The 17,702-nt window shown below is 34.9% G+C and overlaps 1 protein-coding gene, 1 non-coding gene and 1 pseudogene across 2 annotated transcripts; all 3 read left to right on the forward strand.

The window, feature by feature from the left end:
* Positions 1–2,701: 2,701 nt before the first annotated feature.
* Positions 2,702–4,357, forward strand: LOC111988181 (uncharacterized). Its single transcript, XR_010623880.1, has 2 exons — positions 2,702–2,916; positions 3,047–4,357. It is a non-coding gene; the product is annotated as an uncharacterized LOC111988181 (transcript).
* A 1,943-nt stretch (positions 4,358–6,300) lies between these two features.
* Positions 6,301–7,962, forward strand: LOC136062056 (uncharacterized; annotated as a pseudogene).
* A 3,090-nt stretch (positions 7,963–11,052) lies between these two features.
* Positions 11,053–15,050, forward strand: LOC111988184 (uncharacterized). The gene is made up of 7 exons (XM_024019965.2): positions 11,053–11,215; positions 11,880–11,978; positions 12,383–12,412; positions 12,780–12,881; positions 13,610–13,717; positions 14,338–14,392; positions 14,905–15,050. The coding sequence occupies exons 2-7, from the start codon at positions 11,887–11,889 to the stop codon at positions 14,971–14,973; spliced, it is 456 nt and encodes a 151-aa protein (XP_023875733.2). The 5' UTR covers positions 11,053–11,215; positions 11,880–11,886; the 3' UTR covers positions 14,974–15,050.
* Positions 15,051–17,702: the final 2,652 nt, after the last annotated feature.

The raw sequence follows: 17,702 nt of genomic DNA on the forward strand, positions 1-17,702 counted from the left end.
TGAGTTACTGCTTTAGACTTTCCTCTGCCTTGCATCTGATCTTCCTCTACTCTTCTATATTTGTCTATCCGATCCATAAGCTGACGTACACTAGTAACAGGCTTGCCAGTCAGAGACTTCCTCAGACCGTGCTCGGTTGGAAGACCCTCCTTAAAAGTGTTCATAGCCACGTCGTCGTGAGCCCCATCCACCTCGTTGAACATTTCCCAGTACCGGTCTGAGTAGGCTTTTAGGGTTTCCCCTTCCCGCATAGACATGGATAGTAGCGACCCCAAGGGTTGAACAACCCTTCTACATGTAATAAAACACGCACCAAAGGCCTGGGTGAGCTTTTCAAAAGAGTCAATAGTATTAGTTCTCAAGCCATTAAACCACCTCATTGCCACTGGGCCCAGGCTATACGGGAAAACCTTGCACATTAAGGCTTCATCCCTGGCATGAATAGCCATTCTCTGGCTGTAGTGGCTAACATGTTCCACTGGGTCTGTTCGACCATTATAAATGGTGAACACAGGCTGGTGGAATCGTCGAGGAAGATTAGCGTCCTCAATATGTCGCGTGAAGGGCGACTTAGAGACTTGATCCAAAGCCTTGTTCAAGGCATCATTCCCCCGACCCTGGCGAGTCGGGCTCTTATTTCTTCGCCCACGGTGGTACTCCTCCTCACACGAAAAAGATTCGCTGGGTGGAGATCTCGACCTTTGCCTGTAACTGGTGTCATCCGACTCCTCAGAGGAATGCTTAGAGTTATGAGCCTTACGCTTTCGTCGCTCATATCGCAATTCCCTCTTCAACTTGTTAATCTCACGCTGCAAATTTCCTCCGCTCTTTACAGGGGAAGCATGGCCTTTCTCCCGAGAGCGGCTTCTATCTGTATGGGTTGTTCGAGTACTCCCTTCATGATCCTCTCCGTGTCCGTGGTCCACCAACGGATTACTGTGCTGAGAGCCCCTAGACTCTGCCTGGTGCTGATTAGCATCTGCCTGTTGCGGGCCTGCCAATGGTTGCTGCGGTACTCCCTCTTCCATCGTGAGTATCACACCTGCCCTTCCTTCTCAACAGATCAATTTCTCCCCACAGACGGCGCCAATTGTAGGGACTCAATTTGGATTTGACCCTGAGTATGAATGGGTTTTCAGCCCAACAAGCCCAAACAATAAATTTTTAGAGCATGGGTACAAGAACTAGTGCTGTTTGACAGGAAAGGTTATACTCATCAAGTAACAAGGGATATTTTAGGTTCATTCCTTGAGAAAAACTCTCCTCGGCTTTCTCTCAGTCCGTCTCTCTTTTCTTTTTTCTTCTTTTTCTGAAAAAGACTCCTCTTTACAATTTCATTCGTTTCTATATTATATACTCCGTCCTCCCCCCCGTTTCCATTGTACACGTGTAGTTCTTATCGTGGGAGCTCCTTTCTGTCTCATCTAGCACCTACCGGAACGTTCTGCTCAGTGGCCATAAAGCTACTTAGTCACTGTTCAGGTATCACCTCCACATTAATGCGGCCAGAGGGTTAGCTGGAAAGCATTTAATGTGGAGGTGATGGCCTTGAAAGATATTTGATACCTTTCCCGACTCCCCCTTAGGTCTATACCCAATTTCCAGTTCAGATACAACTTAGCGGAGTCTCTTCAATAAAATGAAAGTTACATTCACCTTGGACTTTAGCGTCCTCGGACGTACGTTATGCCACTGTATACAATATCCACTCCTTTCTCCTATATTATCCATTAAATAATAAAACTTTTTTAGGCTATCCTCGGATAACTAAGTGTCCTCGGATTGGGCCGTTGGGCCCCGAGCCCACTTCTGAGGATTACTATATCTTTTTAACCAACAGGCCCCACATAACATAAGGTGAATGAATAGATATTCAGTACTTTTGATAAGGAATAGTTATTCCTCATTTTGAAGAATAGCTATTCATAAGGAATAATTATTTATTGTAATAAAAATATTACCAAACAACTGAATAGTTATGTCATAGGAAAATTTATTACATTACAGTGTTTATTACAGTATACCAAATGTGCCCTAACTTTTTTTCTTTTTCTTTTTTGTTAAAAAAAACCTCTTCAAGGGTGGACTGGAAAATCAAGAAAAGTGCAATGTTTACAACATTTACAACACTTTCACAACAAATCATAGATTTCTTTGATTAATTTTTTGCCCACTTATAACAACTAATAACAACCTACTATTTAGGATTTGTTGTGAAAATATTATCGACATGGTATCTCTCATAAATCAATTATCAAAACTATCATTGCAAACATAAGAGCTTATTTCTCTACTTGATTGTACAGACCATTTGCAAAGTTCCTATATGTGTGAACTTTATAGCCCACAACCATGCCAATTAGGCTTTTATACTGTAAAATCTCTGGACCTCGTTCTCTCTTTCCTCCTTCAGTCTCCTCTATAAATTTTTTATGCTTAGTTTGTTGGTCACTTTGGTTCTTATTACTTCTTACTTTGTTAATAGTTGAATATATATACAGATTAAACACATCAACCACTAATCTTTAGTTTTGAATTTTTTTTTTTTTTAGATTAACTATGGATCTATACTCAACCCATTTAACATTTAAACATATAAACCATTCCAAAAAAAAAAAAAAAAAAAAAAAGCCATTCAAGCCAACTCCACAAATCTCCTTTTTTTTTTTTTTTTTGAGAAACAACAAATCTCATTTTCAAACAATAACACCAAATAAGAAAATCACACGCATTCAGACACGCTTCGCATAAATCCTTTTCTTCCAAAGAATCCAAACTCTCTCTCTCACTCATTCACACATTTTATCAAACACATCACACCCAGCTCGATTTTGCGCCATGAGACCTGTCCTCACCACCGTTCTCTTTCACTCCTCACAACCATGCCTTCCCACGTGACCTTCTCTCCATTTTCAGGTACCGTACCTTAATGGCTTTATCAATTGCTTGACACTCTAATAAGATCTGGTTCCTTTTCATATATATGTGTGCGCGTGTGTATATTTTGTGTACATTGAATTTACTTGCATTATTTGATCATTTTCAGTTAAAGAGCTAGCTCTTTCAGCTATTTCGGATCTTGGATATTAGTTAGAAACTAAAGAATTGTTTCAGTTTGTTTGAAATTTCAAATTTTGATGGAAATGGAGGCTTCCGGTGCAACGGCATCTCCTAGAAATAGGTTGGAACATGTGAAAAGAGATGGATCCGAAGAGACCCATTTGCAAAACTTAGACTTGGAATCTGCTACCAATGTTTCTGGGACTAATTTCCAGTTCCAATCAATGAATGCCTTAGAGATTTTGAGAGAATCTGTTAGAATTCTTCGGTACAATTTGCATGGGTTTATGATTATCGCCGTGTTGCTCATTTGCCCGGTGAGTGCTGTGCTATTAACGAATGTGTTAGTGGATGAATCTATTGTGAAGAGATTGACTGTTAGGCTTTTGTTGGTGGCTAAGTCCAGTGGACTCCCTCTTAGGCCTCTTGTCAAACAGTCGTGCCAGCATTTCGCTGGGATGATGGTTTCCTCGCATTCTGCCTCCCTTTGTACATTACATTGTCATTGTTATCTAAAGCTGCGGTGGTTTATTCTGTAGATTGTACTTATTCGAAGAAAAAATTTGATGTGTCCAAGTTTTATGTGATCATTGTCCAGATATGGAGGCGGATTGTTTCAACGTATATGTGGGTGTGTATGTTGGTAGTTGGTTGTGTCACATTGTTATGTGTTCTACTTATTGCAGTATGCACTGCATTTGCTGTAATTGGGCTTTCGCCGGATCTGATTGTGTATGCTGCAATGGTGCTGGCAATTTTTTTATCGGTCGTTTTTGCCAATGCAATCGTTATTTGCAACATTGCTATTGTGATCTCAGTGTTGGAGGATGTTTCAGGACCACAGGCATTGCTGCGGTCTAGTGTGTTGATTAAGGGCCAAACGCAAGTGGGTCTTTTCATATTTCTTGGATCAACAATTGGGATGGCGTTTATTGAGGGGTTGTTTCAGCATAGAGTGAAGACGCTGAGCTATGGAAATGGGTCTTCAAGGATATGGGAAGGGCCTCTTTTGGTGATCATGTATTCATTTGTGGTGCTTATTGATTCCATGATGACTGCAGTTTTCTACTTCTGTTGTAGATATTCCAATTTGGATGCTTCAGATGTTGAAGGCCAGTCAATACTAGAAACAATGGCTGTTTCTGCTGAAAGGATGGGCATTGAATGAGAAGACTGTAAATTTGATTTGTTATCAAACATTTTTTATTAAATAACACGAAGATGGGAGCAGCTAGAGAAAATTAGGATCTTGTTGCCAGTTTCATTATTTCACCATCAACAAAAATCATTGTATTAGTANATCTAACAAACTTACTAGATTAATAGCATATATTCTTTTTCGTTATTTTATTATTTGAAATCATTATCTTAATTTTGAGATCAAGTATGGATATATTTAACAAACTAATTAAATTAATCACATATATTCTTTTTCGTTATTTTATTATGCGAAATCATTATCCTTTAACACCTAGTTTGTCAATAAAAAAATACACAGTATATGTCTTTAACATCTCATTAATTTCTATATATAAAATAAATAAATATTTCATAAAAGTTATTCTAAGAATTTAATTCTCATTAAGGGAAATTACATTGTTTGTCTTACATTGATGAATTCAGGTCCTAGATTTTGCTCAAATAGCCATAAAAACAAAGCAAGAAAGCCTAGCCACTCAAGAAACTTGTGTGTTTTTTATAGCAAAAGGCCAAATAAAATTGTTTACATTGCCCTTTCGGTGCTGGCTGGTCATTTCCCACTCCACCGACTTCTCTAAAAAAAATGAAAAAGGCACTAATCCATCGAGTCACCGACAATCTAAACTAGGGACATTTGTGCCTTAATTCTTTAAAGCCATCACGTAATTTACGTAAGCATCTCAATTTCATAATCAATTCAAGCAATTCAGTCCTCCCTTTGACTTGGTTTTATATGTCCAAATCAATTGCATCACTTATATTTTATTATTTGGTTTTATTTTCTTAAAGATACAATAAATTTTTTAAAGATGTTTTAGTTTTTATATTTTAAAACCATAAATAGGGGAATAATGTTTTTAATGTCCTTTTGGATTCAATTCTTTTTCTTTCTTTTTTTTTTAAAGTTTTTTTTTATTCCTGTTTTGTGTTTTGTGTTTTTTTTTTTTAAATAGTATTTGGTTAAAAAAAAATATATGAACCAACTATGTGTTTTTTTTCCTAGCATCTTTCTCTACTTGGGGTTCTTTCTTATCACTTTTTTTTTTTTTGTTGCTAAAATGCTACTACTTATTTATTTCTTCATAATGAAACCTTTTTATTTATATACCTGTATAATGTATTACTTTTGGTGTTTGAATAGTTTTCACAAGGTATATTTCCCATCAAACATATATCTTGCAGTATTCTTACTTCACTATATATACTAGTAATAACTCTAAAAAAAATCAATATACTAATCCGGAAACGTTATGACTTGTTTGATAGGAGGATTTTTGTTTTTATTTTCAAAACAGTATGAAAACACATTTCAAAACATTGAATTTGAAACTAGTTTTCAGATAAATTTTTTTACATTACACGTGTTTGGCTCTCACTTTTAAAAACAATTTTTAAAATATTGAAAACCAAAAAAAATGATAATTGTGATAACATTTTTACTTTTGAGATTGTATCAAAAAAATTTACAAAAAGTAATGTGTAGATTTACATTTTATGTTTTTTGATAATGATAAGCTTCAAATCTGAATTGTGATCATTTTTGTGTAATAAAGATAAATTTCTTAATTTACGAGATAAAAAAAAATTTGGACAAGTCTGTGAGAGCCACTATTTTTTATTTATTTAAAATTATGTCATTAAAAACATTTTCGGAAACATCATTTTAGTTGTTTTCAAAATCTTGATTTGAAAAAAAAAAGAGAAAACAATTTCTTGAAAACTATTTATACTTAGAGATTACTAATCAAACAATAGATTCAAGTGTAAGACACACCATTTTCTAGTAGTTCGGCGGATCTAACGGCCTTCTAAATTTTTTTTTTGTTAGTAAGTACCCCCTCTATAAAATCCAACAAATTACTAAACTAATAAACTTCCATTCCCATAATTAGAAGAAGCCCCTAATAATCAAATACTCAACCCATTTAACATTTAAACATATAAACCATTCCAAAAAAAAAAAAAAAAAAAAAAAGCCATTCAAGCCAACTCCACAAATCTCCTTTTTTTTTTTTTTTTTGAGAAACAACAAATCTCATTTTCAAACAATAACACCAAATAAGAAAATCACACGCATTCAGACACGCTTCGCATAAATCCTTTTCTTCCAAAGAATCCAAACTCTCTCTCTCACTCATTCACACATTTTATCAAACACATCACACCCAGCTCGATTTTGCGCCATGAGACCTGTCCTCACCACCGTTCTCTTTCACTCCTCACAACCATGCCTTCCCACGTGACCTTCTCTCCATTTTCAGGTACCGTACCTTAATGGCTTTATCAATTGCTTGACACTCTAATAAGATCTGGTTCCTTTTCATATATATGTGTGCGCGTGTGTATATTTTGTGTACATTGAATTTACTTGCATTATTTGATCATTTTCAGTTAAAGAGCTAGCTCTTTCAGCTATTTCGGATCTTGGATATTAGTTAGAAACTAAAGAATTGTTTCAGTTTGTTTGAAATTTCAAATTTTGATGGAAATGGAGGCTTCCGGTGCAACGGCATCTCCTAGAAATAGGTTGGAACATGTGAAAAGAGATGGATCCGAAGAGACCCATTTGCAAAACTTAGACTTGGAATCTGCTACCAATGTTTCTGGGACTAATTTCCAGTTCCAATCAATGAATGCCTTAGAGATTTTGAGAGAATCTGTTAGAATTCTTCGGTACAATTTGCATGGGTTTATGATTATTCGCCGTGTTGCTCATTTGCCCGGTGAGTGCTGTGCTATTAACGAATGTGTTAGTGGATGAATCTATTGTGAAGAGATTGACTGTTAGGCTTTTGTTGGTGGCTAAGTCCAGTGGACTCCCTCTTAGGCCTCTTGTCAAACAGTCGTGCCAGCATTTCGCTGGGATGATGGTTTCCTCAGCATTCTGCCTCCCTTTGTACATTACATTGTCATTGTTATCTAAAGCTGCGTGGTTTATTCTGTAGATTGTACTTATTCGAAGAAAAAATTTGATGTGTCCAAGTTTTATGTGATCATTGTCCAGATATGGAGGCGGATTGTTTCAACGTATATGTGGGTGTGTATGTTGGTAGTTGGTTGTGTCACATTGTTATGTGTTCTACTTATTGCAGTATGCACTGCATTTGCTGTAATTGGGCTTTCGCCGGATCTGATTGTGTATGCTGCAATGGTGCTGGCAATTTTTTTATCGGTCGTTTTTGCCAATGCAATCGTTATTTGCAACATTGCTATTGTGATCTCAGTGTTGGAGGATGTTTCAGGACCACAGGCATTGCTGCGGTCTAGTGTGTTGATTAAGGGCCAAACGCAAGTGGGTCTTTTCATATTTCTTGGATCAACATTGGGATGGCGTTTATTGAGGGGTTGTTTCAGCATAGAGTGAAGACGCTGAGCTATGGAAATGGGTCTTCAAGGATATGGGAAGGGCCTCTTTTGGTGATCATGTATTCATTTGTGGTGCTTATTGATTCCATGATGACTGCAGTTTTCTACTTCTGTTGTAGATATTCCAATTTGGATGCTTCAGATGTTGAAGGCCAGTCAATACTAGAAACAATGGCTGTTTCTGCTGAAAGGATGGGCATTGAATGAGAAGACTGTAAATTTGATTTGTTATCAAACATTTTTTATTAAATAAACGAAGATGGGAGCAGCTAGAGAAAATTAGGATCTTGTTGCCAGTTTCATTATTTCACCATCAACAAAAATCATTGTATTAGTATGTCACGTATCCATCAACAAAAATCAGTGTATCTAGCACAAAAGTACAGCTTCAAAAAAAATCAAAAAAAAAAAAAAAAAATCTTCACAAAAGAATATATTGCAAGAGGTAGCCTCAAATGACACTCAATTCTTTGATGGATATTTGACTAGAGTACTTCTTGATGATCACAAGCCACAGGTATATAGCTTGTATACGATTGCAGTATTGGTGGAAGTACTTCTTGATGAGTACTTCTTGATGATATCAGAAAGCTTCTAATTGCAGTATTGGTGGAAATATATTGCTTGTATACGAATCATTATTGGCTATTATATAATACTTATACTTTTTGTCATTCATAGATGATAACAAAATTAACTTCAATTCGATTTTAACTACAATTATAGAATTTACTAGATATTCTTTGAGTACCGAATAACCTAGTAGTGAAAAAAGAAATTAGCTTCAGATAATCGTTGGTTCCTGGGGATGAATTTTTAAACTTTAAATAATTGAGAATTATTTGATCTTTTTATGTTGATCGTGTTAGTGGAAAACTAAGGCTTGTTTGAAAGCTAAGAAAAATAAGTTTTATTTTAGAATCATATGGACAATAGTAAAGGAATTATGTGATATCATTTGTGTTGTGCCTTTGATGAAAATCTTATCATTGGAATTGTTATAATGTCTGAGCCTTGTGAATAATCATAAATAGTTTAGAGTAATGCTCATACCATGTTGTTAACTTGTATTATGGTATATTACTTGCCAAGCGATGGTGTAAGGTTTTGAGTATGGTAACTTATATTTCTGTTCTAGAGTCTGGATCAGAACCATATGTTTACATAAGATCTACCTTAATTAGTTTGTTGAGTATCAATAGGCGACTCCAAAGTTTTGCAACTAAGGTTGGGTTGTTATTGCTGTTGTCTGGAGCTGTGGGCATGTACTGGTGAAATAACTGGATGGTTGGTTAGCTTTAATTGTCTGTGTGTTAGTTGACTAAATTGTGTTCTTGTTATCAAAAGATGCTCAGGTTCTCCTGTATCAACTTGGAATAGAGGACATAACAGAAGCAATCCTACTAGTTCTTGTAGGAACACTATTTGTACGTATTTTTCATGGTACTCTGTTAGAAAAACTGAGATCTCCCTCTACAGGTCCTTTCAGACATTGGACCTAGTGTTCCTACAAGATGAAGGTTACAACAAAGGCATTTCATGCACTGAGAAATGGCTAGATTTAAACATAGTGATACAAATATTGTTGATGTAGCATATTGTGATTGATACAGAATAAAAATAATGTTAGTGGTGGTATCTTGTGCATCCATCGTATGCATAACATATGGATTCTACAATTGTGTGTGTGTGAGAGAGAGAACAATTATTATTGTGGTGGGTTCATTTGAAAAATTATGTTGCAAAGTTGGGCCAAAAGAAATAAAGTCTGTTTATTGGAGACACAGACAAAACCATGTTGAAGTTGGATCAAGAAATGGTGAAGGGAAGTGGTGAACACATGGGGCTGTCGTGGTTTGTTCTTGGAGCTGCGTTGTAGATTATCTGCTTAATTTTGAACTAAGCCATAAGCTTGAGTAGTTATCACTAGTTTAAGCATACCATACAAATACTTATTTTTTTGATTGACCATACAAATACTTTTAGAATGGCACCATGACCGAAACAATAACTCACATAAAAGAAGAAAAAAAAGCTCGACCTGCTTGGGTAACAAACCTAATAAGAATTGAAAGAAAATGAGTATATACCTCTAGAATCTTATATGCAATTATTCCACATTGTAAATCATGCTGTCATGATCCAAAGAGTTGTTGCTCATGGTGATGCTTGCTACTAGAGCAAGGCACATGGAATCTACGTTCTAAAAACCAAGGCAGTTAATCCAAGAGCCCAAGAGAAAGGAAAAGTCTTGTTCTTTTTTATTTTTCAATAGTTTTTTTTTTACCCAAATGGAAGTCACCCTATTTTTGTAACCCACCCCAACCAATGTTTATGTTAAATGGGAGTAAATCCCATAAAATAAGGTTAGCTTGGCTGGCCAAGTTATGCCCACTAATGAATGACTCGATTGACCAACATTTGTCAAACTCTATTAGAATTTGTTATAGTTTAGAACATAACCCCAAACCACAAGAAGTTCTACTCATTCTTGAGCATGTCAACTTAATGAATATGATTATAAGGAGCTTACTAATGAATTGAGATTTGAATGATTGGATTTAATCTTTAGGCAAATGAATAATTACGTTGAGTAAAGAGGTGAGGATAGAGTCTATAGCTGTAATTTCAAGCTATCTTTAATATCATGTAAACTTAATCTCACATCATAAGGACTAAGAATAAGTATGAATTTAGAAGCGTTCATTACTATCTTAAATTTAAATGATAAATTGTTGATTCCCAAACAATAAGAAGTTCTATACATTCTTGAGCATGTCAACTTACAAATATGATAATAAGAAGTTTATCAAGGAATCAAGATTTTAAATGAGTGATTTTTTTAATCAAATGTGTAATTATGTTAAGTATTGAGAAGATGAAGAGTTTATAACTTATAAGAGTAATTTTAAGCTATCCTTTAAATCTCGTGAACTTAATCTCATTGTTAAAGAATAATAATAAGTGAGAGTTTAGAAACTCTCATTTTCATCAATATCTTTTTATTTTTATTTTTTAAATTCATTTTATTACTATCTTAAAATAAAAGGAAAATTGTTGAGTTGCATTAACTGTTTTAATTTTATTTTTCCATTCTAATAATTACACCATTCAAATATATACTACTAATCCATATAAATAAATCCTATAATCTAAGATTGGAAACAAATTAAAATTATACGCTAAAAAAAAGAACACAAAGTACAAAACTCACATTTTTAAATTTCATACTTTCCATTTCAATCTTTCAAGTTTCAAAACTTCTCAATTCAGTCATTCGTAATGACCCCAAAATGACTGATTTTAAATATTTAATATTTATTTTATTATTTATTTCTTTAATAAAAACAAGTTAATTTATATTTAAAAAAAAAAAAAAACCCAGAAATTTAAAAAGAAAACCCATACGATGTCGTCTCTCCTCATGAAAGAACACAAAAAAAAAAAAAAACAACCGCACCCACAAAAAAGAACACATCCCGAACCCGAAAACTGAGAGAAAGAGAAAGAGATTGAGAGATTGAGCTGCGAGATTTTCTTCTTGTGCTAGGGCAAATCTTTGGCCCCCCAAAGTCGCAGCCTGGTTCAGGCGAGCTCTCTCGTCTTCCACACTTTATTTTTTTGCACTTTTTCGTTTGGAATGGATTGTGTTTTTTTTACGCACGACTGAATATGTGGGAATACAAAAGCCTTGCATTTTAAGTGTTCGATAAAATGCCTAAAAGAAATTTTGAGTTGGGTTGGAATTATATAAGTCGCTAATGCTCTGTATGGTTGGTTGCTGGGGAAATTTAGTAGAAGAATAGGAATGGAAACTGCAAGAGGCAGTTTGTAAGTAAACTCAATAATTGAAAGTATTTGCAGATAAACAAGCTAGCTCCTAAAGTGCTTGTAATACACTTTTTTTTTTTTTTTTTGTGATTTTTGAGGAATTAAGGGTGCCCATTTGCAATTTATTAGTTTCTAGAACTTGGGTACTTACAATAAGCTCGAATTTTAATTTTAACTTCCGAGTATGTGAACATAAATTAAGTCCATCTGTTTGGCGTTGGGTTGTGTTTGATGAGATGTGCTTCAAGTGGGCTTTCATAAAGGCGGTTAAAAGAAATGCTTTGATGTACATTATGTAATAAGAATGATGAATCTTTGAAATATTTGCATACTTTGGTCAGAGACACTAAAATGCTAGTTTGTGTGTGTGGGGTGTTTAGAGGCTTCTTGGGGGGCTCTAAGTTGACTTGAATATGTGACAGGATTGAAATGGACAGGTTCCGGCAAGAGAAACTACAGAGATATGAGGAATTCGTTGATAAACGCTTGAAACCAGATCTTGTTCACGCTATCGCTGAGCGGTATGTGTTTTGTTCTCCTGTGTATTTTGCTTATTCCAGTTGAAGTGCCACCTGCACCCTAGTTACAGTAAAACAGTGCTGTTTGGTTGTTGTTGAGGCATGTTTAAATGGACAAACTATAAATTTCAGAATACATTAGACTTTCTTATAGCAGATTCTATCTTTTTTCAGGGCAGTATATATGCTTTTAATTTGAGTCCTGAATTGAAACTTGACATTCTGACTCTATCACTTGAGTTGGTCTTATTTGATTTTTAATGGTCTCATATTCCTAATCCATATTGTTTGGGTAGCATTTTGTCAATATGTAAGCTGTGACATGAGAAGTGAGAACTGGGGTGAAACACTGAACTTTTAGCAATAACATGTGTAATTTCACTTCTTTTTTTGTTTTTATTTTGCAGGGACAAGGTCTTTGAACAACAAAAAACTTTGTATCCTTTTCATTTTCCTTTAATATGTGTGTGTGTGTGTGAGAGAGAGAGAGAGAGAGAGAGAGACATGTATTACATAACTTATGCCTACTTGGATTAAATGGATTATCTCATCCTCCACCCATTATTTAAGGTGGAAGGAGACACCATTGGATCGAAGGACCATAGACTCTTTTGATCACATTTCTTGAGAAACATAGATTGCTTCCTATTTCCTCTTGACAAGCTTAGGGTTTACTTCAGAATCATAATCTTTGTATTTGTGAGGGACCAATTCATCTGGGAATAAAATTTCTACCTTTTGCATTGGACTCCATTTATTGATGCTTGTTTATATCTGCGTTTACTTGACTCCATGTGCTTATAGCTCAGATTTACGAAAGAACATAGAGAATCTAGAGAAAAATAGTGTAACCAGTCTTAGGACATTGGTCAATCTTGGTTCTGAAGTGTACATGCAAGCTGATGTGTAAGTCTCTAAAATCTCTTCTTTTCTGATGCTTAATGCCAGTGCTTTCATGCTTAAACATGTGATCATGTATGATGCATGCAATTTTATCCTCCGTGTAAATTTATTTGTCTACTTCTGTTTAATTATGGTTCTATATAGAGTTCACCTGTTGACCATGATGCCCTAGTTAACTACTAGCTTCCCATGTTTCTCTCTGGAGCTAATTATCACTATCATGGTTTACACGGAAAAAGCATTTACATGTTTTGCAGGGATGGATCACTGAGATGTAGCTTGGGGTCCTGAATTGAATGAATTATATATCTATATATATATATATAGATATTTTATAAGTATATATATATATATATATCTCTGTGTGTGTGTGTGTGTGTGTTAAATGTTTGGAGTGCAGACAAAATTTTAAAATGGCAGTCTCTATTTTGTTGTCCATGATCTCCTACAGCAAATAAAAGAGTTAGTTTTATTTTATTTTATATTTTGGGAAGAAAAGAGGGGGGAAGGAGGGGAGGGGAAGGTTTGTGTCTGCCCTTATAGTATGAGCTTTACATGTTTTTGTGTGACTCTGAACTGAGCTTTGCCCTGAAGTGGCTGTGGCCGTTTTGATCGAGATAGTTGGTTTTTTAGTTATGTTTTCTACCGTTTAATGTCTGACAGCAGGCTCTGTTTTCATTTTTTGGTCCTTTTGTTTTTGTGGGTGGTGTTGGTTTTCTGTATTTTTACAGGCCAGACACACAATGCATATTTGTGGATATTGGACTAGGATTCCACGTGGAGTTCACCTGGTCTGAGGCTTTAAATTTTATATCACAAAGGGAAGAAAGGTTGGCAAGGTAGGCATTATTTCTGTTATAAGAAGTTATGTGTCATTTGTATGTTGTTTACTCTTATAAAGTATTTATGTGTTTCATTGTTTCTCTTTCTCATAGGATAACTAATTTTAGAAGTGACTTATCCAAAAAAAAAAAATTGGAATTGATTCATGCACTGTTGGAAATCTATTCGACTAAAGGATATCATTTGCAACTATAAGTGACAGTTTAAACCTTCTATTGAAATGCTCTTCTCAAAGCATTTTTTTTCTATTTTTGTTATGGAAAATTTCTTTCTCATCTATCAAGTTTCTTAAACACTACCAAGTTTGATCCTAACACATGCTGCTGAAAAGTTACTGAATGCTTTTTAAAGATGTGAAATCTTGCACAGGTTGCTATATCTGAATATAAAAACCATTTCAATCATCAGTAGAATGTGATATTTACAATCTTCACCAATACCAGTTGTCTGTACTTATCCAAATATCACCATGTCATTAATTACACCAGCTTTTTCTTTCCTGTCTGTTCATCTGCCTCGACATGTGTGTGTTTTTTTAATAGCTTGGTAGGTATATTTAAGCTTCCCTATTATTTTGAGTAAAAAACTTAATGCAATACTTGATTCTACTATGCAGGCAAATAGAGGAATATACTCGACTAATTGCATCTATTAAAGCCCAGATAAAGCTGGTATGTTTTCTTTATATTTGCTTTTTTTCTTCTAATAATTCTTGAAGAGTTGGAATGCTGCTTAAGGATCTTCCTGTCAGTCCTTAAGCCAGGACATTTTTCTTCTGTGTTCCCTCTCTTTCCTATAAACTATAAATAAAGAGGGTGCAATGTTGTTCAATTTTTATTTTATTTTATTTAATTTTTACAAGAAGTAAGAGAAAGGGATTCAACTCCTGGTTTTTCTTATAAATGAGATAAGGCAATGCCACTGAGTTTCAAGGCTCTTGGTGTTGTTTCAAATTTTGTTAGGTACAAATAGAAGATAACAAATATAGAAGCCAAGATAGAATTTTAAGATAAAATGGGAACCAAGGATAAAAGTGTTAATGATTTTTGAAGTTTAGATTCTTTATGATGAAGACACATTTATGATGAGAAGTTCACTTCTTTTGTTTCAAATGTATGAACAAGTCTCGTCTTTTCATTTTTCTGGGCTCTAAAAACAGATTTTCTCATTTTATTGCATCCAGGTTTACGAAGGGATTCGGGAGTTACTTCAACTTCCAGCAGAGAGATCTGTACAAGGTCCTGTATTTTAACATTCGACTTACTTGTCTTACATGACTTGTACTGCCTTAAGAAGAAAGGAAAAAAATTGAAGAAACTGAAAACATTTTTTTTTTTTTTTTTTGGTACTGACAACTCTTAAATGAACTATACATATAGTTCTTCTAGGATTGCACAATTAGCCTCAACTTTTGTTATAATTTGCTGAGGTGGTCAATTATGATTGGTGGACAATCACTCACATATACATACCCATAACTTTTTTCTCTACAACTCACCCAAAAAAAAAAAAAATAATAAAAAAATAAATCCAAGTTTTGGCACAAAAGTTGTGTCAATATAGGGAATATAACTGTTTTAAAACCTCTTCGGTTATTCACGTGCATGTTATTCTACCTTCCATCAAATTTAAATTTTGAAATACGGCTTGGAAGAATTTCTTATCTTTAAAGCGAAAGGTCACAAGTTCGAGAATCATGGGAATCAGCCTATCTGAAAAAATTGGGGGTGTATGGGGATAATTTGATGGTCAAAATAATAGGAAAGGTGGATTTGAACCCTATTCTCCTAATAAAAGAGATGGGGTTATGATATTGAGATACAAAGTTTTTGGCAAAGACGAAAATTAGTTGAAATACACATTAAATACAAAGGAGGTACGAACTGATCTTGCCAAGCCCAATAGGGAGCAATGCCGAGCAAGTTGAATATTTTGGTGTGCCAACCCAATCTTGATAAGTCTAAAATGAGAGGAAATTTATTATAGCAAGCCCAAGTTGAATTTGGCCCATCTTTATTAAATGTGTGGGAACTCATAAAAAAAAAATTTCCTTGTACCAGAGTTGATGGAAAAAGCTATCACGAGATGACCTTTCTTCTTGGAGCTGCCTTAGAATTGGATTTTCCAGCGTGTTAGACCTACAAGAAACCTATTCTAAAAAATTTCCGATAATAATTTTAGTAATGTGCTTGATCTTAGAAATTTAATCGCGCGCTGTTCCATAATTTCACATTCTCTTTATAGTTAACCATATTTTTTTGTTGACATCGGACAAGAGAGAGAGGATTGGCATTGAGATGAATTTGATTGAGGTAGGGATGTCCACAGGTCAAATTGAGTGGGGTTTGTGCTCAACCTGTACCCATCCCAATCAGATCGAGTGGAGGAAAATTCAACCCGTCATCAACAAATAAGAAACGACAGTTTGATCGGATTAGGATTTTTACGGGTGGTAGTCGGATTGGTCGACACCAGCTAAAGGTAGGGAGGGGGAAAAATGCTCAAAATTGCATAGATTAAGTGGAGATCTTACTAGATTTAGTAAGATCTTGCTAGATCCAGTGGAGATTGTTAGGAATTTAACCTAATTATAGAACCTATGAGAAATGAACATGTAGAAAGATGCGTAAACAACAATCACGACACAAAGATTTATGTGATTCGACAATATGCCTACATTCACAGAGTTGCAGCAATTTTCTCTTTGTTAGGGAGAATAATATAAAAGCGGCAGTACAATAAAATTGATACACTAAACTCTAATTTTGAAGCGACAAATATATACCCAACAAGCCAAAGCTTTTTTGATGAGATCTCGTTAGATCTTGTTGAGATATTGTCGGATATGGTAAAAATATCGTTGGATTTGGTAGATCTCTACCAGATTTGGCTTCCTTTGTTTGTCAAATTGGGCAAGTCAAATTTTGAAGGAGAAAAGCCGCCACTCGATCTACCACTCGAATTTTTATGATGGGCCCGCCATTGACCATCACAGTCACTAGTTTGGTTGATTTTTAATTTCGGATCCAATCAAATCCCTCAAGTGGGTTGGGTGGGTTTGATTGGTTTGTGGACAACCTTGGTTTGCGGGCAAAAACCAAGAAGCAAGATAATGATTTGGATGTGTGTTTTGAAATAATTTATGCACTTTATTGAAATACAAGAGCTCTTGGCTACTTGTCCCCCCCCCCCCCTCTTCCCCACACCACACCTCCCCCCCTCCCAAAAAAAAAGAAGAAAAAAAGAAGAAGCTCTTGATTCTCTAAAGGCACCCATTAACAAAAGCCTTGTTATGTAATAACATATTCACATACCAATTATAAGGATAAATTATATGTAACAAGAGTATTGATAAGATAGTTTTCACGTTATTTTCTTTAAAAATACTTGAAATTCTAATATTGGACAGCAAAATATATATACAAGTAAGATTTTAATTGGAAAATAGAAAATCATTTAAACATAAATGATTGAATATAAGGAGAATGTAGCACCAACTAGGGTTGTCCTTGCCAGGTAAAAAGAGAGAAAAATAGAATTGATAGCCACTTGATTTTATTTTTTATTTTTTGGGTTGTCCTTGCTAGGTAACTTCCATTAAAGATGGGGGGTAAAAAAAGAAAAGAAGTACAAGAGGCCCTCCCTTGATCAACATCCATTACTCCAAGACCACTGTTGAAAAGCCCATTGGTACTGTGTACAATTGCACCAATGTTTCTTGTTGTTATATACTTATATATCTAGGAATATAGGGATGAATATATGGAAAATGTAGAGACAACCAAGAGAAACAAACAATGAAAACGTACCAAGGAAAAATTAAAAAAAGAAGTGAGAGCCCATTCTTAGGTTACTTCCATTAAGAAGAAACAAGAAAAGTACAAGACCCATCGCCCCCCCCAATTGATGTATATAAGCACTTAGAACATACACAAACTAAAATGATTGCTGGCGATGGGACCAAACCATCAGATCATGGTC

This window comes from Quercus suber, unplaced genomic scaffold (genome assembly GCF_002906115.3).
Source record: "Quercus suber isolate HL8 unplaced genomic scaffold, Cork oak 2.0 scaffold_376, whole genome shotgun sequence".
Classification (NCBI taxonomy): Eukaryota; Viridiplantae; Streptophyta; class Magnoliopsida; order Fagales; family Fagaceae; genus Quercus; species Quercus suber.